Source organism: Notolabrus celidotus, chromosome 16 (genome assembly GCF_009762535.1).
Source record: "Notolabrus celidotus isolate fNotCel1 chromosome 16, fNotCel1.pri, whole genome shotgun sequence".
NCBI lineage: Eukaryota > Metazoa > Chordata > Actinopteri > Labriformes > Labridae > Notolabrus > Notolabrus celidotus.
The window spans coordinates 31280696-31307314 of record NC_048287.1 but is presented as its reverse complement, the minus strand read 5'-3'; the positions used below and the strand labels follow the sequence as shown (position 1 = coordinate 31307314).

At 43.7% G+C, this 26619-nt stretch overlaps 1 protein-coding gene across 1 annotated transcript; it reads right to left on the bottom strand.

The window, feature by feature from the left end:
- Positions 1-382: 382 nt before the first annotated feature.
- On the bottom strand, positions 383-21760 carry LOC117828349 (DEP domain-containing mTOR-interacting protein-like). The gene is made up of 6 exons (XM_034705388.1): positions 21701-21760; positions 4763-4937; positions 3396-3551; positions 1315-1385; positions 1058-1162; positions 383-765 (listed from the first exon to the last, which is right to left on the bottom strand). The coding sequence occupies exons 1-6, from the start codon at positions 21758-21760 to the stop codon at positions 637-639; spliced, it is 696 nt and encodes a 231-aa protein (XP_034561279.1). The 3' UTR covers positions 383-636.
- Between the last annotated feature and the right edge of the window lie 4859 nt (positions 21761-26619).

Here is a 26619-nt window from a genome sequence, read left to right as displayed (position 1 = left end):
AGTCACCATCATACGGTCATGAGTCAGTGGCGCTCGTGCATGTGAGAGGGGGCGTCGTTTTGGAGGAGCTGCGAGGGGAAGGGGGGGAGGAGTTAGATGGAGTCCTGAGGAAATGCTACATTCAAATTCATGCTAGTTTTCCGAGACTACCAACCCTAGCTTTAAAGGCCTTTTTTATGCATTGGCTTCCATTTCTTTTGCCGTCATGTTTAAATATTTACTTTAAGGAAGGACTGAGGAATAAAATCCCCATGCACTTTCTGCAAATCATACAGCTTTGCATTTAAGGACCCTAGAGGCCACCCTGTGCAGAGAAAACAGCCTCATTCTAACTTGCAAGTTATTGGTCTGCATCTTTCTACAATTCTGTTATGCACACACCAGTTCTTCTCTCAGAGTCCTTCCTGATAAACCTAACACAGCTGGATTAGAGTAGATACTTCGGGGTGACTTTGCACAATGATGTAAGACGTGAAGAGCGAACTACTCTGAGGACCAATTCCCCCCCAAATGTCTGATTCCCAAAGTTCCAGAGTTCTGTCTCTGTGATAATCCTGCAGGAAACGTTAGTGTTTCTTTAAAGCCAGCGTGCTTTTTTACTGAATCAAGTCCGTCCATCAGAGCGTCTTTCGTCGCTCAGTTGTCGGTTTCCTCCATCACCTCCATCACCACAGTTCTGGGTCCGGTCAGGATCAGGTGGCTGACGGTCCGGTAGTCCAGGTTGAGAACATTTATACCGTTGACCGAAACCACAAACTGGCAGACCTGTCGTTAAATAAGAAAGTGACAGAAGATAGGCAATAAATCAAAGAGGAATCTCTCTAAAAGAGGTCTCAGAAATGTTAAGAAATGAATGCAGAATAAATGGAGTGAATGATAATCTGTAGTCCCTCTAAAGGCCAGTAGAGGTCACACCCACATAGATGTTAAAACAAATGGGAAAAACCAATTTCAACTCAGGACTGTAGTCCTACTTGGTCTACAAAAACTCATGCCTCCTTATAAGTCTATCATGGATTTAAGCATCCTCACAAACTACATTTCCCATAATTCCTACCTTCATCCCAGCAGCAGCAGCCGGGCCGCTGGGCTCCACGGCCTGGATGTGACACGGCTTGTTCCCTCGTACCACAAACCCCCAACCGACTGCATCGCCCATGATCTAAAGAGAGAAGTCGCACGTTTATCTGGAGCCCAATAAAGACGAAATCAATTTCACTTTAATGTCAGACGACGTTGTTTTGAAATCAGAAACTGTGCAGCCTGAAAGTTCGGACGACTTAACCGTCAATGAAGGTTCACTCATGGACTTACTGTGAATGTTTTCCTGATGTAGGGTCCTCCTGGTCTCTGCAGCTCCTCCATGCTCACCGGTCTCTTTAAAACTAAACATGAAACAAACAAAAACTTCAAGGTGACTAAACATGTAGAACATGTCATACTTCATGTTTTCTGGCTCCCAAAGACGCAACTTTGGGCATTTTAAGGTACCCTTTAGTGCCTGTATCAAGACACCCTTGGAATAAGGTTCCTTTAACCTTCTGTCTCCTGGCTTGTTTTTTAAAATCCTGTCTTCCCTTGTAGCTCATAGTCAGATTTGTTTCAAGGTACCCTTTGGTGTCTGTTTAGAGGCCCCTCCTGGTTTCTGTTTCAAGGTTCCCCCATAGCTTCTGTTCCAAAGTACTTTTTGCTGCTGTTTTAAGGTACCATTTAGTGCCTGTATAAGGCACCCCTTATTGTCTGTTACAAGGTTCCTTTAACCTTCCTTCTCCTGACATGTTTTTTAAAATCATGTCTCCCCTTGTAGCTCATAGTCAGATTTGTTTCAAGGTACCCTTTGGTGTCTGTTTTAAGGTATGCTGCATTGTTTTTCAGACGCTGTTAAAGGTCTGATCTACTGAACTGTTTTTTTGGTCTAATATGGGGCCAGACCCGTTTTAAGGTACCCTTTAGTGCCTGTATCAAGTCACTCCTAAGGTTCCTTTAACCTTCTGTCTCCTGACTTGTTTGTTTTAAATCCTGTCTCCCCTTGGAGCTCATAGTCAGATTTGTTTTAAGGTACCCTTTGGTGTCTGTTTAGAGGCCCCTCCTTGCTTCTGTTCCAAAGTACTTTTCTGCTGCTGTTTCAAGGTACCCTTTGGTGTCTGTTTTAAGGTATGCTTCATTGTTTTTCAGACGCTGTTAAAGGTCTTATTTACTGTTATTTTGGTCTAATATGGGTCCAGACCCGTTTTAAGGTACCCTTTAGTGCCTGTATCAAGACACCCCTAAGGTTCCTTTAACCTTCTGTCTCCTGACTTGTTTTTTAAAATCCTGTCTTCCCTTGTAGTTCATAGTCAGATTTGTTTCAAGGTACCCTTTGGTGTCTTTTTAGAGGCCCATCCTTGTTTCTGTTTCAAGGTTCCCCCATAGCTTCTGTTTCAAAGTACTTTTTTGCTGCTGTTTTAAGGTACCCTTTAGTGCCTGTATCAAGACACCCCTAAGGTTCCTTTAACCTTCTGTCTCCTGGCTTGTTTTTTAAAATCCTGTCTTCCCTTGTAGTTCATAGTCAGATTTGTTTCAAGGTACCCTTTGGTGTCTGTTTAAAGGCCCCTCCTGGTTTCTGTTTCAAGGAACCCCATAGCTACTGATTCAAAGTACTTGTTGCTGCTGTTTTAAGGTACCCTTTGGTGTCTGTTTTAAGGTGTTGTGCATCGTTTTTCAGACGCTGTTAAAGGTCTGATTTACTGAACCGTTATTTTGGGCTAATATGGGACCAGAGCGGTTTTAAGGTACCCCTCAGTGTCTGTATCAAGACAACCCTAAGGTTCCTTTTACCTTCTGTCTCCTGACTTGTTTTTTAAAATCATGTCTTCCCTTGTTTCAAGGTACCCTTTGGTGTCTTTTTAGAGGCCCATCCTTGTTTCTGTTTCAAGGAACCCCATAGCTACTGATTCAAAGTACTTGTTGCTGCTGTTTTAAGGTACCCTTTGGTGTCTGTTTTAAGGTGTTCTGCAGTGTTTTTCAGAAGCTGTTAAAGGTCTGATTTACTGAACCTTTAGGTTTTTTAATCTAATATGTGGCCAGACCCATTTTAGGGTACCCTTTAGAGTTTACCAAGTTCCACCATAACTTCATGTTCTAGTGTTTGGAGTTTAAAATATATTTTAGCCACTCTCAGAGGTACCCCTAAGTCGCTGTTTTTAAAAGTGGATCTGTTTTGAGGTACCCTTCAGAAACTGTTAATTTGATACATAACTCTACTTGCCATAGTTTTGGAGCCACATCATTTCGAGGTTTCAAAACGTAATAGTGCTCAACTGTGATTTTAACCCGAACCCTTTAGATACCAAAGTTCGACCCCATGCCGACAGGTTCTGCATTTTTGTACAGATTCTGTAGAGATGACTTTTTACCTGATTTGGGGTTGAAGAGCACGGATGATGATGAGGAGGAGGATGAAGAGTTGGTGGATAAACCGTCTCCTCTCCGGCTGTATCTGCAGCCATCACTGCTGCTCCTCAGTCGGGCTCTTCCCTGAGCTTCACACTTCACCTCCTTGGAAGGGGAAACTGATGGAGAGAGGAGGAGAAGGAAGACAGAGAGAGAGGAGGTCAGACTATGGAAAAAAGTGACCCAGTTTTTGTGTTTAACTTCCTCAATCCAGATTTCTGTTCCATCGTGTCGTGATAAAGGATGATGCTTCCTTAAGCTGCAGAGATAAGATGGACAAACAGAGATCACCGTGCTGGCCAAGTCTGGTGTCAGACAATAACCTTTACTTGTCAGTGCTGCTGCGTTCTTCACTCTCTCTGTCCGTTTCTTCTCTTTCTCTCTGCGTGTGTTAAATTAGTTAACTACTTCATTATATTTTGATGGTTCTGTCGCCTCATTTGGTTGTTTGCTCAGACAGCTCCAGTTGGAAACGGCCCCTAATTTCATTTTGGGCACATCACCGCACACACAACCTGACAGTGTAAACACAGGAACGAAAGGAGAGTGAGATGTTTTAATTAGATTTCAATTTGAGCAAATGTTAGAACAAGAAGTGCTCTGAAAAACATGAGAACAACCTCTTGTCATCACTTATCACGCAGCCCATGAAATGCACGCCCGAATGAACCCTCATGGAGAGGTCGGGCGTCATTGACTCTAAAAACTACAGATTTGAGGAAACAAAACAAAACAAAGTTAAACCTGAATATCAAGATATCCTTCTTCCTTCCTGGAGGCCAGAAGGTGCTTTAATTTGGACATTTGATTACTATATATATTGTGCATATATAGTAATATTTCATGCTTTTTTTATTGAAACCTTTATTTAAAGCTAGGGTTGGTAGTCACAGAAAACTAGCATGAATTTCAATCATCAATCAATCAATCTTTATTTGTATAGCGCCAAATCACAACAAATGTTATCTCAAGATGCTTTTATTTTAATTTTTTTAAATTAATTAAATTAATTTATTTTTTATCTATTTATTTTTTATTTTTATTTATTTTAATTGTAATAATTTGTTTTAAATTAATTCAAAATATTAATTAAATTTTTTTTTTTTTTAAGATTTAATTTAAATCTAGCATTTCCTCTGTGAGCCACACCCGTGTTTAGCTGTGTTCAAGAATTTCTCTCCGTCACAGCACCGGATCTGATCGGTTTCTATTCTACTCAATGTGTTAACTTCCACTGGATCAAACCTGAAGTTTTAAACCTTGCTGGGGGATCTGGACTTGCCGCTTCACGGTCTGCAGGGGAACCTGGACGTGGATCTGCTGCTGTGACTTGGTGACTTGGTGACATGGTTGATGACCTGCTGCAGCTGACTCAGGTCCAGGGCTGTGTTCTGGACTGGGATGGTCTTCACCAGCTGGCTCTGCTGCAGCAGCTGAGCGGCCTCGGTGTCATAGACCTGGACGATCTGCTGCTTGGTGAGCTGGTCCAGCAGAGCCTGCTGCTCCTCGGTTGAAAAGGGGTATCAGACTAGCAGTGGAGACTTGCTCTCTTTTGCAGCCAGCCTCAAGTGGCCACTGAAGGTACTGCATGGTTTAGTGAACCTATGTCCTCAGTCCTGCTTGATTTTACTCTGTTTCTTTTCCTGTTGTTCACCAAAACACTGAAACATACCTTTCTGTAAAACCACACAGCAGTAAACCGGAGACTGATCCTGGAATATAATGAAGCAGCATGAAAAGGATGGTAGGATGTTTGTTTTAAACCCTCCTCTGAAAACCCTCCTAAAAACACGCTGGAGTTCCCCTCCTGTCTGAATATCTGAAGGCACAGCAGTTGTAACCTCTGACTTCTTCACCACACTGCTAGTCTCGTGAACTCATGCAGTTCTTACCTGCGGTGCGAGGTCCCATCTCTGCTCGGCCGGTTATCCAAAGAGGGGGAAAAAAAAAGCAGCTGAGGAAGAATCCAGAGGAGGGAGGAAGACGTCTAACTGATCATGGAAGAAGACTGAAGCACTGACGGACACATTGACTAACAGACGGACTGTGACAGATCCCAGGTGTTAAAGGAGTCTCTGCACAGAACAGATGACAGCTAACAGCGTCTCCTCCATCAGCTGGTCAGTGAAATCTGTCTGTGTGTGTGTGTGTTTACAGATCTGAAAGCGAGGGTAGTCATCCACTCAGAAAAAACAGTCAGTGTGTGTGTGAGCTAAATATTAAACCACTGAACAAACAAAGTGGCCCTCAGCAGGAAGGAGGAGGAGGAGACTCTTTAAAACAGGGCTGCTTTTCCTGATTAGGTAAACACAAGAAGCCTCCAATGATGCATCTCTTTCAAAAGCATGTTTTCAAATCCTCAAACTTTGTAGAAATAAGAATATTTATTGATATCTAGCAGTCAGATTCTGTGGCTTTTAATGTCACCTCCTGCCTCCAGAGACACATCTCGTGTGTGAAAGAGCAACTTTGAGAATTTCTCAAAACATTCATCATGACATCACGTGTGAAAACAGCTCGAGACAGTTCATACTTTTTAAAAACATGCATGTGTGTGAGCTTCTCTTCTTGCACAGAGAATAAAGGTGGAGCTTTATAGAGTCCAGCAAGTTTTAAAGACCACACAGGGCATGCAAAAGCTAAAATGATCAACACAGGATGCAATTTTATGCACAACATTTCAAAGTATGCGTACGAATGTTTCAAACCTCAAGCCCTGTGAATATGAAACTATAAATATTCATTTCAGACAGGAAGTAGAACCTGATGATCTCCTCTGATTATTTTAGAGATTTAACTTAAAGGTCAGTTTTTACCTCTCAAGAGAGAAATGTTTCCTGTAATATCTTGGATGCCCTGAATAGAGAAATATGAATTGATGATAAACAGGATCATCATGAGAATAACGGCCAAATTCCACCAGATCCATGTCCGGTCCGTCTTTGGTCCTCCTTGGTCCGGCTCTGTGCTGTCTCGTCCACCAACACCCACCGGTTGCGCTTTCAGGAGCACAGAGCAGGACCGCCGGAGTCAGCTGGAGTCATGTGACCGAGGTTTCCCCCGCTGTAATCCCTGAATCAAGGATTCTCCTCCTCCTCCTCTCCTCATCCATGTTGTCTTTCTGGTCCTCTGAAAACCTCTGACCTGTTGATTCCAGGCCTGGCTCCGCTCATCATGACTTTGGTTTGTTGTGAAATAGGATCTAGCTTTAACTCGGAGACTTTTATTCTGAAAATCAACCAGATGTTCTAAAGTTGTTTAGGAGTCTTGCGTATCTGCTGTTGAGAGCTCAGGATTGCCAGAGCTGAGAAGGGGGCAGAAGGACAATGACACAGACCAAAAAGGATGGTTGGAAGTTACATCGGACGTCCTCCAGATCCGTGTCCGGTCCGTCTCTGATCTGCTGCGGTCCAGCTCCGTGCTCTCTTGTCCGTCAACACCCACCAGTTGCGTTTTCAGACTTCAGCACGGAGCAGGACCGCCGGACAGCTGGAGTCATGTGACCGAGGTTTTCCCCTGCAGTAATCCCTGAATCAAGGATTCTCCTCCTCCTCCTCTCCTCATCCATGTTGTCTTTCTGATCCTCTGAAAACCTCTGACCTGTTGACTCCAGGCCTGGCTCCGCTCATCATGACTTTGGTTTGTTGTTGTAGTGAAGTGAAATACGATCTGGTGATAACACAGAGTGTTTTATTCTGAAAATTAACCGGATGTTTTCATTTTGTTTTGGTGAAACCTGACTTCCTGTCCCGCTCCATCTGCTCTGTTGAGATTGAAGCGTCGTGCTCCGGCATCCAGTAAAAATAGAAGTCTTGTGTATCTGATCCGGAGGACTCAGACCTGCTGGACTGGACTCCGCAAACGGAGCGGATCCAGTGGAAGTTGACACATTGACTAGAATAGAAACCTCTCTGATCTGGAGCTGTGACGGATCGAAGACGGACTAGATACGGATTTGGTGGAATTTGGCCGTAAGGAAAGGAAAGATGAGCAAAGGAAATGAGCGTTAAGGGAAAGAAAAGGAACGCTAAGGAAAGGAAAGGAAAAAGAAGCTAAGGAATGGAAAGCTGAGGAAAGGAAATGATCGATAAGGAAAGGAAAGGAAATGATCCCTAAGGAAAGGAAAGGAATGCCATGGGAAGGAGATGAAAAAGAAGCTAAGGAAAAGAAAGCTGAGGAAAGGAAATGATCGCTAGGGGAAGGAAAGGAAAGGAAAAGAAAGCTGAGGAAAGGGAATGAGCACCAGAACACAACGGAGCGGATCCAGTGGAAGTTAACACATTCACTAGAATAGAAACCTCTCAGATCTGGAGCTGTGACGGATCAGAGACGGACCGGACACGGATCTGGTGGAATTTGGCCGTAAGGAAAGGAAAGATGAGCAAAGGAAATGAGCGTTAAGGGAAAGAAAAGGAATGCTAAGGAGGGAAGGAGAGGAAAAAGAAGCTCAGGAATGGAAAGCTGAGGAAAGGAAATGAGGAAAGGAAATGATCCCTAAGGAAAGGAAAGGAAATGATCCCTAAGGAAAGGAAAGGAATGCCAAGGGAAGGAGATGAAAAAGAAGCCAAGGAAAAGAAAGCTGAGGAAAGGAAATGATCGCTTGAGGAAGGAAAGGAGAGCAAATGAGCGCTAAGGTAAGGAAAGGAAAAGAAAGCTGAGGAAAGAAAATGTGCGCTTGGGGAAGGAAAGGAGAGCAAATGAGCGCTAAGGAAAGGAAAGGAAAAGAAAGCTGAGGAAAGGAAATGAGCGATTGGGGAAGGAAAGGAAAGGAAAAGAAAGCTGAGGAAAGGAAATGATCGATTGGGGAAGGAAAGGAAAGGAAAAGAAAGCTGAGGAAAGGAAATGAGCGCTTGGGGAAGGAAAGGAGAGCAAATGAGCGCTAAGGAAAGGAAAGGAAAAGAAAGCTGAGGAAAGGAAATGAGCGCTTGGGGAAGGAAAGGAAAGGAAAAGAAAGCTGAGGAAAGGAAATGAGCGATTGGGGAAGGAAAGGAAAGGAAAAGAAAGCTGAGGAAAGGAAATGAGCGCTTGGGGAAGGAAAGGAGAGCAAATGAGCGCTAAGGAAAGGAAAGGAAAAGAAAGCTGAGGAAAGGAAATGAGCGATTGGGGAAGGAAAGGAAAGGAAAAGAAAGCTGAGGAAAGGAAATGAGCGATTGGGGAAGGAAAAAACAAATTGAGAGTCTGTAGACACTAGATTTAAACGACTGTGGCCAAATGATGTTCTAAATCTGATCTTGTGTTGAAAGAATGAGGGAAGGTGAGCTTGAATTAATGAAAAGAAAACATGTTTTTAGGGATGTTATTTTATATATTCAAATAAAACAAACCTGTAAATTAAAGCAACATCAGAAAAGACTGCTCTCTTTTTCAGTTTTTCCAGGTTGCTGGTTTCACACTCCACCTTGCAGAATCCTTTCCACAGCCTCACCTGTGAGCTCTGAGGTCTCAATGTTTGAGGATTTGCAGTTTCTATTTTTACCATCTGATCCAGAACGGACTGTTCCTGAGACGACTGAATGATATCAATAATATCTGTGTTTGACCTTTCGCTCCGTCGGTCTCTGCAGGGCCCACAGTTTGTGATTTCACCACCAAATTATCCCACCGAGCGACACCAGACAAAGACTTTACACAAAGGAAGGTCTGTGGCAAACAGAGTATTAAGAAAGCAGGCGGAGGTGTGGAGTCTCACGTAGATTTAACGCTCGTGAGCGTCAGCCTGGTTGCCATGCAGACTTCAGGAGGCTGCAGCTGGGGAGGAAAAAGGAAACACAGAGATCATTTCTGCTCAAGTGGACGGAGGAGAATCACAGCAAGTGGAGATTTCCATCAGTCGATTCGAAGCAGGGAAGCAACACAGACCTGGAAGTACTCAAAAAGTGTTCAAGTGAACTCTGCAACAAGAGCGCCACGTACGAACGCAACCTCAGCTCTGATCGTTCATTTCAGTGGCTTTTAAATTCAGATGAAATGAAGTGATGAACTGCTGACTCATTTTGGACAACGTGGCCGAGACTGACAACATGCAACAACAACAACAACACAGTGCAGACAGTAAACACGTCTCTGATAAAACCACATTGTGATCTGTCTGCAGGAACATTCCTGAGTCTTTACATCACCGCTGATAAACCGTCAATTAGAGCATTTCCTGATCACGAGTCGCAGCAGTCAAAGCGGCTATCTAAGCAACAGATAACCTGGAGATACGGGGGAACCATGACAAACACATAGACCAGCGATCCAGGAATAGTTCAGGTGTGAATGCACGGCTGCATGTTTACACAGTTACACAGTTTTCAGGAGATAGTTTGAGCAACAGATACAATCCTGCTGACAGAGAACAAGGAGCTGAGGTGAAGAGGCTTTGTCCTGATTAAGCTGACACTGATATTAAAGGTGACATATTCTGCTCTTTTACATCAAATTGGTCTAAGAGGTCCCCAAAACATGTCTTTATGGTTTATTGCTCATAAAAACACTTTGAAATCAGATACTGGTCTGCCTGTAAACCCCTCTTTTTCAGCCCTGCTCAGAACAGGCTGTTTTCTGTGTCTGTGCCTTTAAATGAGAATGAGCTCTCTGACCACGCCCCCTCAGGAAGTGGGTGTGCCCTCGGCTCTCCAGCACGTTGATCTAATGTTTACATGTTGGCTGAATATACACGGCTGCTCACAGACCCGCGTTACTTCAACCCTCTGAATCTGATCCAGAATCTGATCCTGACGGAGAGGCGCCTGCAGCAGGACCTTTCTGAACCATTGGTCACAGATTTAGTGTTTCTTGTTGTTTTATTTGTCAGTATGTCGACGTGTGTCTTGGTACACAGCTACGAACATGTAGCTATGTGGCTATGCTAACTAGCGCTAGCACTTTTCCATGATAAATAAAAATCATCCACTAGATCTTCAAATCTGCAGACGTGGGGAGTAAAACCGACCTTTGTGTTTATTAAGACAGCCTACAACTAGCATGCCTCCCTCCTAAGCTCCTTGTTAGCACACATGTGTGCAGGGAATGAAAAACGGAGGAGGGGTTGAGTTGTATTTTATACAGTCTATGGGCTGAACAAGCTCCGAGCTCTGACTTCCTGTTACAGACCGGATGGCGTTGTGACGTATGAAAAACACTGAAAACTGAAACGGCTGGTTTCAGCACACATTTACAGAAAGGTGGAGAAATCAGAACAGGGGCAGGATGGATTCTTTGACTTTTCAGGGGGTTTGTAAACAGGGACACAGATTTCAGGGAGAGAACCATTAAAAAGTCCATTTTGCATGATATGTCACCTTTAATGTTAAATGTAGGATTCAGCTATTCTAAAAGCACGTCTCCATAGCTAGGAGTGTCATCCACAACTATCAGATAGACTGAGATTTTGAACTGAATTTTCAGAGGGTTATTCAAGGATATTGGTGCGTCCCATTTACCTCAGAAGTTGTAGGTCAGAGCTGGGAATTACATCACATTAAAGTTGACTGTGTTGTTAGCATTGTTAGCTAATACTAGGTGATTACAGCACTATATGTGATAGCTTGCGCTTAAAAGCAACATGAAAACATGTCCACAGATAGAATTTGCAGAATACTATCTCTCTGATTGATTTGATTTCTCAAAACAAGACTTTGAGTTTGAGTTGCTAAGGAACACATTTAAAGGTGACATATCATGCAAAATGGACTTTTTAATGGTTCTCTACCTGAAATCTGTGTCCCTGTCTACAAACCCCCTGAAAAGGAAAAGAATCCATTCTGCCCCTGTTCTGATTTCTCCACCTTTCTGTAAATGTGTGCTGAAACCAGCCGTTTCAGTTTGCAGTGTTTTTCATACGTCACAACGCCATCCGGTCTGTAACAGGAAGTCAGAGCTCGGAGCTTGTTCAGCCCATAGACTGTATAAAATACAACTCAACCCCTCCTCCGTTTTTCATTCCCTGCACACATGTGTGCTAACAAGGAGCTTAGGAGGGAGGCATGCTAGTTGTAGGCTGTCTTAATAAACACAAAGGTCGCTTTGACTCCCCACGTCTGCAGATTTGAGGATCTAGTGGAGGATTTTTAGTTTTCATGGAAAAGTGCTAGCGCTAGTTAGCATAGCCACATAGCTACATGTTGGTAGCTGTGTACCAAGACACACGTCGACATGCTGACAAATAAAACAACAAGAAACACTAAATCTGTGACCAATGGTTCAGAAAGGTCCTGCTGCAGGCGCCTCTCCGTCAGGATCAGATTCTGGATCAGATTCAGAGGGTTGAAGTAACGCGGGTCTGTGAGCAGCCAACATGTAAACATTAGATCAACGTGCTGGAGAGCCGAGGGCACCCCCACTTCCTGAGGGGGCGTGGTCAGAGAGCTCATTCTCATTTAAAGGCACAGACGCAGAAAACAGCCTGTTCTGAGCAGGGCTGAAAAAGAGGGGTTTACAGGCAGACCAGAATCTGATTTCAAAGTGTTTTTATGAGCAATAAACTTCAAAGACATGTTTTGGGGACCTCTTAGACCAATATATGTTGATGAAAAAGAGCACAATATGTCACCTTTAAACCGTTTTTTTTTTTACTGTTGATGCAGGGAGCAACCATCCTGGAATTTTGAGTTCTCATGAACTCCAACTTCAAACGGCGTGTCTGCCTCTGCACTGTCCTTGCACCCATGTGGATGCAACATCTTGTAGGTGTGTTGTTTTAATTTTCGAGGACGTGCCCAACAGACTCTCCAATCAGACGCATGGCACACAGGGCAGTCGTCTGCATAGCACCGCACAGTATAGGTAGGTAGGTAAGGTTGCATTGGTCCCCCTTGTGTAGTCACATGACATATAAATGACCCTTAATGCAGCATTTTGGAGCATCAACTCTTTACGAGATGTCCAATGCAGGAAGGATGATGCCAACCAGAGTCTCAGGAGCTAACGTCAGCCTTGAGATGTTAGAGAGTTGAATAGTTTAAAACCGCTGCTTCTGGTTGAACATAATGCTTCTAAGAGACAAAGTAAACAAATGAGTGAAGTGACTCAGACGGGCTGGTGTGTTATCAACACCTCCTGAGAGCTCTGGGTCACTGTGTCAGAGGTGAAGAGACCACAGCGGACCCATGCTTTGGTTGCTGTGCATTCACTTGGTTTTATAGACGCTCTTATGTAAAAGATCTCCAGACAGAGGATCACAGATCAATCATTTCAAGAGGTTTGAGCAGAAGTTACACCCAACAACATCAACCTGATGTGATCTGTGAATCCTTTCTTACTTCACAAAGATGTGAAAGCTTGTCGTTATGCATTCGTTATGCAAATCAGAATCCTGACAGGGTGAGCAGGACACCAACTTGAAGCTCTCCTTCCTCTCTTGGCCTTGCAGGGGACACCTTTAAACAGACATTTTTAAAAAGTCATGACTTTTTATCTCATAATTATGACTTCAAATGTTGCTTTTTTGTCCGTCTTTGTTTTATTAACCTTGAGGAAATAGGACTTCCATAAGTTTCCCTTCCAGTTGAGTAAAAGTACAAACACACTGTAGAGAAGTCTTTCTTCTGTCTGCTGTTCTTTGTGTTTATTTCATCCTGAAGGTTTTCTGTAACTCTTCAAATCACTGCTGATGTAACTCTGTCCTCTTGCTGATTTAATGCTGTTGTGTCTCATTGATTTCAGGGATCAATGAGCTCGCAGGCTGCAGGATGAGAACAGCACAATCAATAAACAGACTGTTATACAAAACCTGCAGAACACCACGTCTGTGTTTTTACTCTTTGATTCACTGAGTCCATTTAGGGAGCGTTATTGCACCTGCAGGTGTTCTGGTGGTAAATGTCACTCAGGTATCAAACCTCTCTGATCCTCACACTGCTGGATGCACAAACAGATGAAAACATGCAGAAGAAGACATTACATTTGAAGACTCACCCATGGAAGTGATGTTTTATGCATGTTTGTCTTTGCTCTCTCTCTCTCTCTTCCTGGTCTTCTGTTGGAGTCTAACAGAGGTGGTGCTGCCCTCTGCTGGTGAAAAGCTGCAGACACAGTCCAGGCTGAGAGTAGCCAGCCTCATTCTGTCTTTCCCTCCTTTCTCTGCCTTCAAACTAAATCACAACATCCTGCTAGTACCTTCCTTATTCTCATGGCTGCTGGGTGGGAAAGCTTCCACTCAAATATGATGTTTGGTTTTAATCTTCATCCACTTTTTTAAGATGTCAGAGAGACTGAAGATGTTCCACCAACAAAGGAGGTGTGTGCAGAAGGTAGTGGGGAAACTGAGGGCAGACTTTAAGTAGAATCCTGCTCCTTGAAGAGAGAGAAATATTATGGATGCATCATTGTCGTGTTCATTTTACTCTTGGCTCATTTAAATATCTATGTTGGGCCATAAGCATCTTTGTAAGACAGTAGAAGTTACCCTCAACCATTTAGAGTCCAAGCATTTCTCTCCAAACAAAAGACAAGACAAGAAGTGGAAGTAGCATCTCTGTTTCAAATTAAACCCAGTGCTTATTGCTGGTGGCCAGTAGGGGGCGACTCCACTCCAATGATGCTTTGAAAAAGCAGCTCAAGACTCATATTTTCAGACTGGCTGTTGGACATCTGATGTAATATTTGTACATTTTTTTGGGTTCTTTTATTGTAGTGACTTTTTGTGACTCAATTTGAGACTCCACTCTGTGAACTGTGCTTTACATAATGACCAGAATCATATCTGTGGCTCTTTTTGTGCTGTGTGATATAAATAAGAAGGTTCAGAGACATCGTAGTGAGAGTGATGAAACACGCCTCCTACAGCAGGGGTTCTCAAACCTTTTTGGAGCCAGGGACCCCTTACAGGTGGGAAAATTGTCCAAGGACCCCCTCATAATTGTAACACAGATTAAACACATTAGTGATGTGTCATGATCAGCAGCTGCGGCTCTGAGAGTCGATGCTTTATAGTGAATCAGAAGAGCTGGCTCACATCCAGAGAGAGCCGTGCTCAGTCCCAGCTCTGCTCACAGCAGACCTTTGTTTTGATTGGTCAGCATGGCGGCCATGCGGCCAATCACATGTGAGGATATAGGATACAGGTGATGGAGGGGAGGCTGTGTATCGTGGCTTCATCTGTTCCTTCAGAGAGGGTTAGGGTTAGGGTTCTTCTCAAAGACCGGGCAAATACTCACTGAGAGGAGAAACCGGATCAGACCATCCAAGCTGAGGCATCTGATTTTACTCAATGCCAACCTGAGGACATTAATGATGTTTGCTCCAGTTTGTTTCTTGTTTCTGTTTGCTTGAGTTTGGTTCTGGTTCAGTTCTGGTTCTGGTTCGGTTCTGGTTCGGTTCTGGTTCGGTTCTGGTTCGGTTCTGGTTCGCTTTGCTTGAGTTCGGTTCTGGTTTGGTTCTGGTTTGGTTCTGGTTTGGGTTCGGGCTCGGTTCTGGTTCGGTTCTGGTTCGGTTTGCTTGAGTTCGGTTCTGGTTCGGTTCTGGTTCGGTTCTGGTTCGGTTTGCTTGAGTTCGGTTCTTGTTCGGTTCTGGTTCGGTTCTGGTTCGGTTCTGGTTCGGTTCTGGTTCTGGTTCGGTTCTGGTTCTGGTTCTGTTTTCTTCAGTTCGGTTCTGGTTCGGTTCTGGTTCGGTTCTGGTTCGGTTCTGGTTCGGTTTGCATGAGTATGGTTCTGGTTCGGTTTAGTTCTGGTTCTAACCCTAACCCTAATCCCAACCCTAACCCTAATCCCAACCCTAACCCTAATCCCAACCCTAACCCTAACCCTAACCCTAACCCTAATCCTAACCCTAACCCTAACCCTAACCCTAATCCTAACCCTAACCCTAACCCTAATCCTAACCCAAACCCTAACCCTAACCCTAATCCCAACCCTAACCCTAACCCTAATCCTAACCCTAACCCTAATCCCAACCCTAACCCTAACCCTAACCCTAACCCTAATCCTAACCCTAACCCTAATCCTAATCCCAACCCTAATCCCAACCCCAACCCTAATCCCAATCCTAACCCTAACCCTAACCCTAATCCCAACCCTAACCCTAATCCTAACCCTAATCCCAACCCTAACCCTAACCCTAACCCTAATCCCAACCCTAACCCTAACCCTAACCCTAATCCCAACCCTAACCCTAACCCTAATCCTAACCCTAACCCTAACCCTAATCCCAACCCTAATCCTAACCCCAACCCTAACCCTAACCCAAACCCTAATCCTAACCCTAATCCTAACCCTAACCCTAACCCTAATCCCAACCCTAACCCTAACCCTAACCCTAACCCTAATCCTAACCCTAATCCTAACCCTAACCCTAACCCTAATCCCAACCCTAACCCTAACCCTAACCCTAACCCTAGTCCTAACCCTAACCATAACCCTAGTCCTAACCTTAACCCTAACCCTAACCCTAATCCTAACCCTAACCCTAACCCTAGTCCTAACCCTAACCCTAGTCCTAACCCTAACCCTAACCCTAATCCTAACCCTAACCCTAACCCTAACCCTAGTCCTAACCCTAATCCTAACCCTAACCCTAACCCTAACCCTAACCCTAGTCCTAACCCTAACCCTAACCCTAACCCTAATCCTAATCCTAATCCTAACCCTAACCCTAACCCTAACCCTAACCCTAGTCCTAACCCTAACCCTAACCCTAATCCTAAACCTAACCCTAACCCTAATCCTAACCCTGATCCTAACCCTAACCCTAACACTAATCCCAACCCTAACCCTAACCCTAACCCTAACCCTAATCCCAACCCTAACCCTAACCCTAACCCTAACCCTAACCCTAATCCTAACCCTGACCCTAACCCTAACCCTAATCCTAACCCTGATCCTAACCCTAACCCTAATCCCAACCCTAACCCTAACCCTAACCCTAACCCTAACCCTAATCCTAAACCTAACCCTAACCCTAATCCTAACCCTGATCCTAACCCTAACCCTAACACTAATCCCAACCCTAACCCTAACCCTAACCCTAACCCTAACCCTAACCCTAACCCTAACCCTAATCCTAACCCTGACCCTAACCCTAACCCTAATCCTAACCCTGATCCCAACCCTAACCCTAATCCCAACCCTAACCCTAACCCTAACCCTAACCCTAACCCTAATCCTAAACCTAACCCTAACCCTAATCCTAACCCTGATCCTAACCCTAACCCTAACACTAATCCCAACCCTAACCCTAACCCTAACCCTAACCCTAATCCCAACCCTAACCCTAACCCTAACCCTAACCCTAACCCTAACCCTAATCCTAACCCTGACCCTAACCCTAACCCTAATCCTAACCCTAACCCTAATCCTAACCCTGACCCTAACCCTAACCCTAATCCTAACCCTAACCCTAACCCTAATCCCAACCCAATCACAATGACGTCATTATGACAACACAAGCGTTTAACACAGTTTTGGCTGGATTATAGCGCCATCTTCTGGATGAAATACAGTAACATGATACAATTCTTCACACAGTGGCACACTTTTCAGACCAGAGAAAGATGTATTTTAAAGTGTGTGGCATACACTAAATCTTCATGACTAGTCTGTTTTGAGGAATAATAATTAAAACAAGAGAATAAATTCAAAGATATCTTCAAAGAGGATTTAAAAACAGAGTATTCTGTGGTCAGGCTGTGTATGTTTTCAGTGTTTAAAAGGTCATTTATTAAAGGTTTGAAGTCGGATCAAACTGTTTCTGTCCTCCAAAGTGTCTAAATGTCACACACAGAGACTTCTTCATTGATTAAGTATTGTTCCCAAACCCAAACCTCCAGAGATACTCATTAAGAGCAGAGCTGTTGGACTGTTATGGGTGTTATGAGACATTTGTTGTAATTGACTCATGTGGGCACTGGAACAGGCTGTCCATGTGTGTGTGAGTGAGTTTGTGTGTAAGAGTGTGGGTGTGTGTTTGAGCATAGTGGTGCAAATATTAACTTTGTCCAAAGTACATTAGTGTTCCTGAATTACGATGCACAAATGTCAGCAGAGTTAATGTATTTGAGTGTCCTACTCTATCCTACTCTGAACTTCAAACTCTCTGCAGACGCTCGCACGGCTCAGCCCAGCAGGTGTGGAGGAGAAGGGGATTATGGGAAGTGATCACAAGAATGAGGCTGATTATACTGATATCAGTGTGATCTGAAAGAGAGAGTGTGTGTGTGTGTGTGTAATGAATCTCACTTTGCATCAAGCTAGCTAAACTGAACATTTTCATCACATTAAAGGTGACATATTCTGCTCTTTTTCATCAACATATATTGGTCTAAGAGGTCCCCAAAACATGTCTTTAAAGTTTATTGCTCATAAAAACACTTTGAAATCAGATTCTGGTCTGCCTGTAAAACCCTCTTTTTCAGCCCTGCTCAGAACAGGCTGTTTTCTGTGTCTGTGCCTTTAAATGAGAATGAGCTCTCTGACCACGCCCCCTCAGGAAGTGGGTGTTGCCTCGGCTGTCCAGCACGTTGATCTTACATGTTTACATGTTGGCTGCTTACAGACCCGCGTTACTTCAACCCTCTGAATCTGATCCAGAATCTGATCCTGATGGAGAGGCGCCTGCAGCAGGACCTTTCTGAACCATTGGTCACAGATTTAGTGTTTCTTGTTTTATTTGTGTCGACGTGTGTCTTGGTACACAGCTACGAACATGTAGCTATGTGGCTATGCTAACTAGCGCTACCACTTTCCCATGATAAATAAAAATCCTCCACTAGATCTTCAAATCTGCAGACGTGGGGAGTCAAAGCGACCTTTGTGTTTATTAAGACAGCCTACAACTAGCATGCCTCCCTCCTAAGCTCCTTGTTAGCACACATGTGTGCAGGGAATGAAAAACGGAGGAGGGGTTGAGTTGTATTTTATACAGTCTATGGGCTGAACAAGCTCCGAGCTCTGACTTCCTGTTACAGACCGGATGGCGTTGTGACGTATGGAAAAACACTGCAAACTGAAACGGCTGGTTTCAGCACACATTTACAGAAAGGTGGAGAAATCAGAACAGGGGCAGAATGGACTCTTTTACTTTTCAGGGGGTTTGTAGACAGGGACACGTACTTCAGGTAGAGAACCATTAAAAAGTCCATTATGCATGATATGTCACCTTTAAATCACCTGCATCACCTGTTTAAACTCACAGTCATGCTCGACCTGTCACGGATGTTTAGACTCGTCCGTGTAAGACTCTGGCTTTAGTTGCACACCTGTCGGATCGTACCTGTCTCATAGTTTGACCCACATCATGCAGAGTCCAGGTGTGCTGAAACTTAATCTGCAGCTTGACATCCTGCAGGGATCAACCTGCTAATCACAGCCTCAGGTGATGAGGGACAGCGGCCAATCAGATCGTCCTGTGGCTTTTAGCAGGTAATCTGCGCCTGAGGGCAGAGTGTGTGTGTCCTGAAGCTGCATGACAAAGCACACACACACACACACACACACACACACACTGGATGAATGAGGTTCTATCATTTCAAATCTCTTAAATCTCTGTATTTTGTCTTCATGTCTGCATATCTGTGTTTGGATCCTGCATGCAGCCACTCTCTGTGTGTGCTTTTGTGCATGTTTACATCTGTGTGTGGTCTCTCTAAGACGAGGACGTTTCCCCCCGAGGTGGTGGATGTACAGATCACTTTCAAAGCACAGGGATTCGTCCTCCCCCCCCTATCATGAACACAATGTTCCCTCAGAGGGCCGCCCGAGCCTTTAAAAGCCCTCGTGTGTGTTTTTGTTTGCAGCGCTGTGAAAAGAGTTGAGATGCTGAGGCTTTCTGAGCTATTCTTCCAAAATCACACCGTCAGAGGGCTGAGAGAGGTCCTGCAGAGAGCTCAGGTGGAGGGGTTTATCCGCTGCAGAGGCAGATCTGCTCACAGTGAGGCGTCTTTGTCTCTTTGTTTACAGAGGACATCGGGGAGGTGATCGTATAACTCCCTCACAGCTCAGCTGGCTGTGAGCTCTCCGCAGGCCTCAGGTATCTCTCAGGTATTTTATCGGCTCACAGAGGGACCGCAGTGTTTTCTTATGCAGGTTTTCCATTCCTCTGCTTTCAACTGTGTGGACATAGAGAGGTAATAAACACAGCAAGAGTTAAAAACAAGATTCAGAACACACTTCTACCTCATGACACGGCCTGACTGGATAGTGTTGGGGTAACTTGTTTTCATGGGGGGTGAATCTGCAGGTGTCGGCCAATCTTTCAGGGCTTCCAGGATTATTCAGATTCCTGATTTAGGACTTCCTTCTCTCCATGTTGGTCATTATTTACAGTCTGATTAGTAACATGAGACCTCACATGAAAGAATAACAGCAATGCTAAGTTATCTGATAGCTACCTGTCTGATTTGAGAGGAAGTGCAGATCAACAATGATACCTACATACTTAAATTTACACCTTTTCATCTTGTCAACTTTTGACTGTATCTTGTAAAGTTACAAACGTATTCTTGTAAACTTTATTTTGTAAAGTTCTGATGTTATTCTCATAAATGTTCAATTTTAATCCTGTAACTTTACCTTTTTTTTTCATGTAAAATTAATGAACGTACAACTTTTTTCTCTTATGACTTTATTATTGTTGTGAATTTACGAACTTTATTCTTGTAAATTTTTAAGCTTGTAAAGTTCTGACTTTATACTTGTAAAATTTTGACTTTATCCATTCACTTAAAACTTTTTAAATTGTATTTTATTTACTGTTTGTTTTAATGTTTTAAGGTAACCTTGAGTGTCAAGAAAGGCGCCTATAAATAAAATGCATTATTATTATTATTATTATTTATTTTCATGAATTTAAGATGTTAATATTGTAAACTTTTGGCTTTATCTTGTAAAGTTAGGATTTTATACTTGTACATTTTCGAAATTATTCCTGTAAACTTTTAACATCATCTTGTAAAGTTACAGCTTTTTTCTCTAACTTAAACTTTTCTTTTTTATAGGAACATTTTTGACTTCATCTTGAAAAGTTTTGACTCTATTCTTGTAAATTCAAGACGTTATTCTCATAAAATCACGACTCCATTGTTGCAGATTTTCAACTTTATTCATGTAAACTTTTAACTTTATTCTCAAAATCGTATCTTTGTCCTCCTTATTGTTGCCCTTCTCCTCCATCGTAATGCTCAGCTCTTCTTATAACTTATCAAATATGGTTCTCCTGTTAGAAATAGCTGATGGCCCTTTATCTCTCTTTATATTTACAAGCATGTTCACCCTGACTCAGAGGAGCTGACACGAGTGTGACCAGTTATTGAGCCAATATTTTTTAATATATATCATTAGAATGACCCCAAAACTCCCCAAAAGTAAAGCCAGTCTTCAGGACTCATCATTCATCTCTGTGTTAAACATCATAAACACCAGATCCAGCAGGGACGTGAGGACAGGACAGTTTGGGCTCTGTGTTGTCCATATTCCTTTAAGACAGACTGAACAGTGAACATTATACAACCCCTGTCCTCCCTCTGGGTGCCCCCTCTCTCTCTCTCTCCCTCTCTCTCCTCTCCCTCTCTCTCTCTCTCTCTCTCTCTCTCTCTCTCTCTCTCTCTCTCTCTCTCTCTTCAGTTCAGAGCTGCTGGCTGTGTTGGACTCCGGAGCGTCACCCCGACCTGACGCACTGTTGTACCAGAGCACAGCTGTCACCATTACTTCACGCTTATTGGCCCGAGACCGAGAGAGGCAAAGGCAAACAACTGAGAGAGAGGGAGAGAGAGAGAGAGAGAGAGTGAGAGAGAGGGAGAAAGAGAGAAAGAGAGTTGGACCTCTGCTCCATCGATCCGCAGAGGCGCACGGAGGACTTTCTGCCACATTTGTGCGCTCTGGGTTTTTGTTGTGGAGGAATGCTCGAGGTGGACTCAGGGTCTGAAACATGCTCCTGGGAAATTTGGTACGGTAAGGCTGTGTCGGCTCTGTGCTTTGGTTCTCATGTCGTTTTATTTTCAGCTTTCATTTGAAGCGTCCCCCCCCCCTCCTCTCTTTGCCTCCCCCCCCTCCTCCTCCCCATCATATCGCGCCTGTGCGTAATGCGTATCGACCTGCGGGGTGCGCGAGCTGCACTTTGCCTCACATCAACGAAGACCTGAAGTTAGGAAGATTCACCTTAAGAGGGGAGGAGGATTACATAACTCTGAGCATGCATATGAATCATGGAGCAGGGCTGTTATTTGGGTCGGATGGACAGAATGTGTGAGGATGAGGATGAGGATGAAGATGATGATGGAAAAACTCAATGTCAACAGTGACACACGGTTAGCCAACCGGGGGAGGTAAAGGTAAGCTGTAGGGTTAATGGTTACGTGTGGACTGTCCTGCTTTTTCTGCATGACGTGGTGTGACGTCATCGTCATCTTAGTCATCCTCGATATATCGTGATGAAGCGGTAAATACCGAGGGGACCCCCCCTGAGGAGGCAGGGCAGTGTGATGATGACCTTGCATTTAAAAACAGAGCATGGTCTTCCTGTGTTTGACTTGAGGAGTAGCATGAGGGATTTGCTAAAGTGAGTATTAGTGCTTTATTTGTGTGGCTTAAAGCTGGAGCTGTGCTGATATTCAGTATAACAGCACACCCTTGAGTGCAATATTGCTTTTATCCAACATTTCTAAAAGCAGTGTGCAGTGAAAACACAGCTGATATTTACTTGTTGATATCCTTGTCAAGTGCAGTGGTACACAAAGGTCATCTACTGCTTCAGCCCTCTTTTTTGAATGCATGTGGGTGTGGTGTTTTTCATGTGTCTAAATCCAAGACGATAGAGCCTGATGTTGCTCATGTTAGGGTCCAGTTAGCTAACATATTTGGAGGACCGGTTCCAAACCTTTCCCCTGACACAGCACCATGTTTTTATTTATTGTATTGCACATATAAAAGAACAAAACAAAACATGACTGCTCAATAACAAGAGCCAAGATACTACAGGTAAATTCAATAATACAACTAACCACTAACTTCAGTGACAAGTGGCCTGCCTAATGAAAACTTACAACACAAAGACAAATCATTTATGTGGAACAGAATATCTACACACGACTAAGATCAAAACACAATCCTTAATAGGAAGGATTAATTGCCTCTGAGTTAGTTTCAGCTTGAGGTTAATGTCGGCTTTATAAGTCATGGCCAGTTTGTTGAATTTGACCTCCTCCAAAAGGCCTTAAAGGTGACATATCATGCAAAATTGGCTTTTTAATGGTTCTCTACCTGAAATCTGTGTCCCTGTCTACAAACCCCCCGAGAATGAAAAGAATCCATTCTGCCCCTGTTCTGATTTCTACACCTTTCTGTAAATGTGTGCTGAAACAAGCCGTTTCAGACTTCTGTGTTTTTGTTACGTCACAACAATATCCGGTCTGTCACGGAGTCAGAGCTCGGAGCTTGTTCAGCCCATAGACTGTATAAAATACAACTCAACCCCTCCTCCGTTTTCATTCCCTGCACAAATGTGTGCTAACAAGGAGCTTAGGAGGGAGGCATGCTAGTTGTAGGCTGTCTTAATAAACACAAAGGTCGGTTTTACTCCCCACGTCTGCAGATTTGAAGATCTAGTGGATGATTTTTATTTGTCATGGATAAGTGCTAGCGCTAGTTAGCATAGCCACATAGCTACATGTTCATAGCTGTAGCTGTAGGTGTGTACCAAGACACACGTCGACATACTGATAAATAAAACAACAAGAAACACTAAATCTGTGACCAATCGTTCAGAAAGGTCCTGCTACAGGCGCCTCTCCATCAGGATCAGATTCTGGATCAGATTCAGAGGGTTGAAGTAACGCGGGTCTCTGAGCAGCCGTGTATATTCAGCCAACATGTAAACATTAGATCAACGTGCTGGAGAGCCGAGGCCACATCCACTTCCTGAGGGGGCGTGGTCAGAGAGAAAACAGAGTGTTCTGAGGAGGACTGAAGAAGAGGGTTTTTCAGGCAGACCAAAATCTGATTTCAAAGTGTTTTTTTGAGCATAAACTTTAAAGACATGTTTTGGGGACCTCTTAGACCAATATATGTTGATGAAAAAAGCGTGATATGTCACCTTTAAAACTAGACAAAAGTGGATGTACAGTTAAAGCTAAGTTTTGAAAATAGGGATACTCTGAAGCGACTCATTTCAGAGTTGTTCAAATGGAATTTAAATTCTGACACATTGACTATTTTAAAAATACAGAAACACATAGAATACATGGCTAACACCAAACCCCAGACCACAGGCAAACAACTTGCAATCAGTTTGATAGTGTGGCTACAGTTAGCAGAGCTAGCACCACCAGCTTTCAGTTCTCCTCTGCAGGGTAACGTCCACATGATCGAGTGAATGTATGCTGTTTTTCGTCGTTGTTGTTGTTTTGGATTTTTGGCTTTATTTGAGGGGACAGCTTTAGAGAGACCATCAACATAATGCAATCAATCAATCAATCAATCTTTATTTGTATAGCGCCAAATCACAACAAACGTTATCTCAAGACGCTTTTACAAACATAGGAGGTCTAGACCACTCTATGTCAAATTATGAACAGAGACCCAACACCAAGACAGGGTAATACTCAGTCTGACCCCACCTTAATCCATCATGAGCATTGCACATCGCAGTATTTAGCTAGTTACAGTGGTGAGGACAAACTTCCTTTTAACAGGCAGAAACCTCCAGCAGGACCAGACTCATGTTAGACAGCCATCATGCCTCGACTGAGTTGGGTCTGGAAAGACAGATAGAGGGGAGTAAGAGAGAGAAGTGATAGTGATGAGACGAGTCGTAGAAGCTGTTGCCGCTGGAGTCCAGCACGTCCGTATCAGCTGGAGTCCAGATCGTCCACAGCAGGAGGACGTCTACGGCAGCTCAGAGGAATCTACGAGACAATGGAGCTCAGGGACTCCAGAAAGGTCTATGGTTAGTAACTTTAATGGGACAGGCAGAGTTAAAGTAAGTGATGAAGGGGTTGGGGGGAAGAAGGTGAGCTAGGATCCCAGTGTGTCAGTGTGCCAGTTCCCCCGGCAGTCTAAGCCTATAGCAGCATGACAAAAGCTGGTCCAAGCCTGATCCAGCTGAACTATAAGCTTTATCAAAAAGGAAAGTTGTAATGAGTACTGTAGCCCCTGTACCTTGCTAAACCAGCGTCGTTTCCTAGATCGTCTCTATTTCTTTGATCAAGATATCGCCAAACCACACCACATTACGCCCCGCCAGGGATTTTTGGGCCCCATGAACAAATATCACATTGGGCCCCATATATGTCTTGTAATATACCTTTTATAATAACATCATAATCAAAGTTACAACAGTCTTTAAAAATGAATGCACAACAGAAAAGAGCAGCACTGAATCATGCAGAATAATGGATTTATAATGCTGTTCTGTATCAGCAACACTAGATTTGATACTTTATTGTGTTCAAGTTTATCAGATCAAGTTTGTGAATTACAATTATTAAGAGGTTAAAGCTACTTCAACAAATTGCCCGTTGTAGGACTGCCCAAAATTCAGTGAGCATCAGAATCTCTGATTTGAAGGTATTATTTGAGTAATCTAAACAGACTCAATCACTCAATGCTTCAACCTGCCCAGCATCCCAAACAGACTACAGGCTGTAACTTATGTAGCTTAGCTATAGCTTTGTTTTTAGAGGCTTTTGTAATAGTACAGATAGAGAGAGAAACAAGAGATTCCCACAGACCCCCTTCAATAATGCTAATTAGCATGCTACGTTGCTCACCTTCTTGTTCATTGGGTTGGGGGGAGTTCAGTACGACAACTCACGTTCACTTAAGAGAAAGTTTATTGCAGCATACAGTGTTGTGTTTGGCGTATGGGCTCCGAACCTCATTACTAACCCCCTCGGAGCCCCCAGGTGGATGCCGGGGAGGAGGTGGGTACAAAGTTTGCACACAGCACTGAGCAGGACAGCAGGAGCACTTGCAAAGCAGAGGCAGAGACAGAGACGGGGAGACATGCAGCTTAAATAGACCGCCAATGAGAGGATGTTGAGATCAGCTGATAGGGAGGATGATGACGTGTGAGTATGACTGAGGGCAGCTCGAGTTGTCTGCCTGAACTAGCTTGCAGGCGGCGCTCCATTTGTGGGGAGACAGTGCATCTTTAACCACTCAAAGACTATACCAACCTTTCCTGGAGGAAAACTGGATGACATACTGTCGCCCTTTCTTCTCCCCCTCTCCTCTCTCTCCTTTCTTTCCCTCCTTTTCTGGGACCCAGACTTTTAGCTGCCTTTAGCGCAATCTGTGCAACTTCTGTGTTACTGCGCGGCACAGCTAATTAGCGCGACTCAGGCTGGACTGTACCATTTCATGCCAATACAGGGGGGGAGGGTTATTATGACTCTGCCCAAATAAAGTAGAGATCTCTGATATACATATATGAAGACAATGGGACCGTTTTCATGACGGACCCCTGTCAGTCATGGGCCCTTAGAATCATCCTAACTTTCCCCCCCTATACGGCGCCATTGCCTGTGCTTGTTTACATCCAGGTAGTAGAGCATTGAAGCATTATGGCAGTAGTATGACCCGTGTTTCCTGGCCTAAGTTATAAACATACAGTATGAATGATCCCTTTAACCAACCAGTAACTCTGGTGTGTCATCCAGTCATGTACTTCAGTCATGGAGGCTTTGTTCTAGTTGCAGTTATGAACCTGGGTTGGAGGATACAGCATGGTCAAAACTTCCTATTAAGGAGTCCTGTTGTGCCAGAGGCATCTCCATGCTTGTCTTCTTCCTCAGATGACCCCTCTTATCCCGTGACCCCTCTGGCAGTCCTTGCCTCTCATTCTGGCTGCTTCATTCAGTGATTCTGGGTTTCTAATGTGTTCCAGTCCTTGACAGATTTCCAGGTGGTTTCTCTGGAATATTAACTTTAAGTGAAGTCAGAAACATCTGCTAACTGGAGTGTGTCTCTGTTTCTACATGGATAACACAGCTACAGATCAGTCTCTGTTGGTCGTTGCCTCCTCTCAGACGGTTTCATCTGCTTTCACTCGAGCTGCTGACGTCACAGAAGGACTTTGGGGATCTTCCAAACAGAGGAGATGTGAATGTTGAAATGATTAGTTCATCATTAGAGTCACTTTTTTGCCAGTGTGTTTTCTGCAAATCATTTGTGATGGTTAACAAATGCTGTTGTTGTTGTTGTTGTTGTTGTTGTTGTTGTTTCAGCAAACTTAAGACCTGTTAAGTAAAACTAAATCACAAGAGTTTTAGTTTCT

Coding starts and splice junctions, on each gene's coding strand:
- LOC117828349 (XM_034705388.1), bottom strand. CDS start 21,760: ATGACTAAGATGACGATGACGTCACACCACGTCATGCAGAAAAAGCAG. Junction 3,552..4,762: donor CCATGTCACCAAGTCACCAA/GTCACAGCAGCA, acceptor TCTCTCCATCAG/TTTCCCCTTCCAAGGAGGTG. Junction 1,386..3,395: donor GCTCTTCAACCCCAAATCAG/GTAAAAAGTCAT, acceptor TTTCATGTTTAG/TTTTAAAGAGACCGGTGAGC.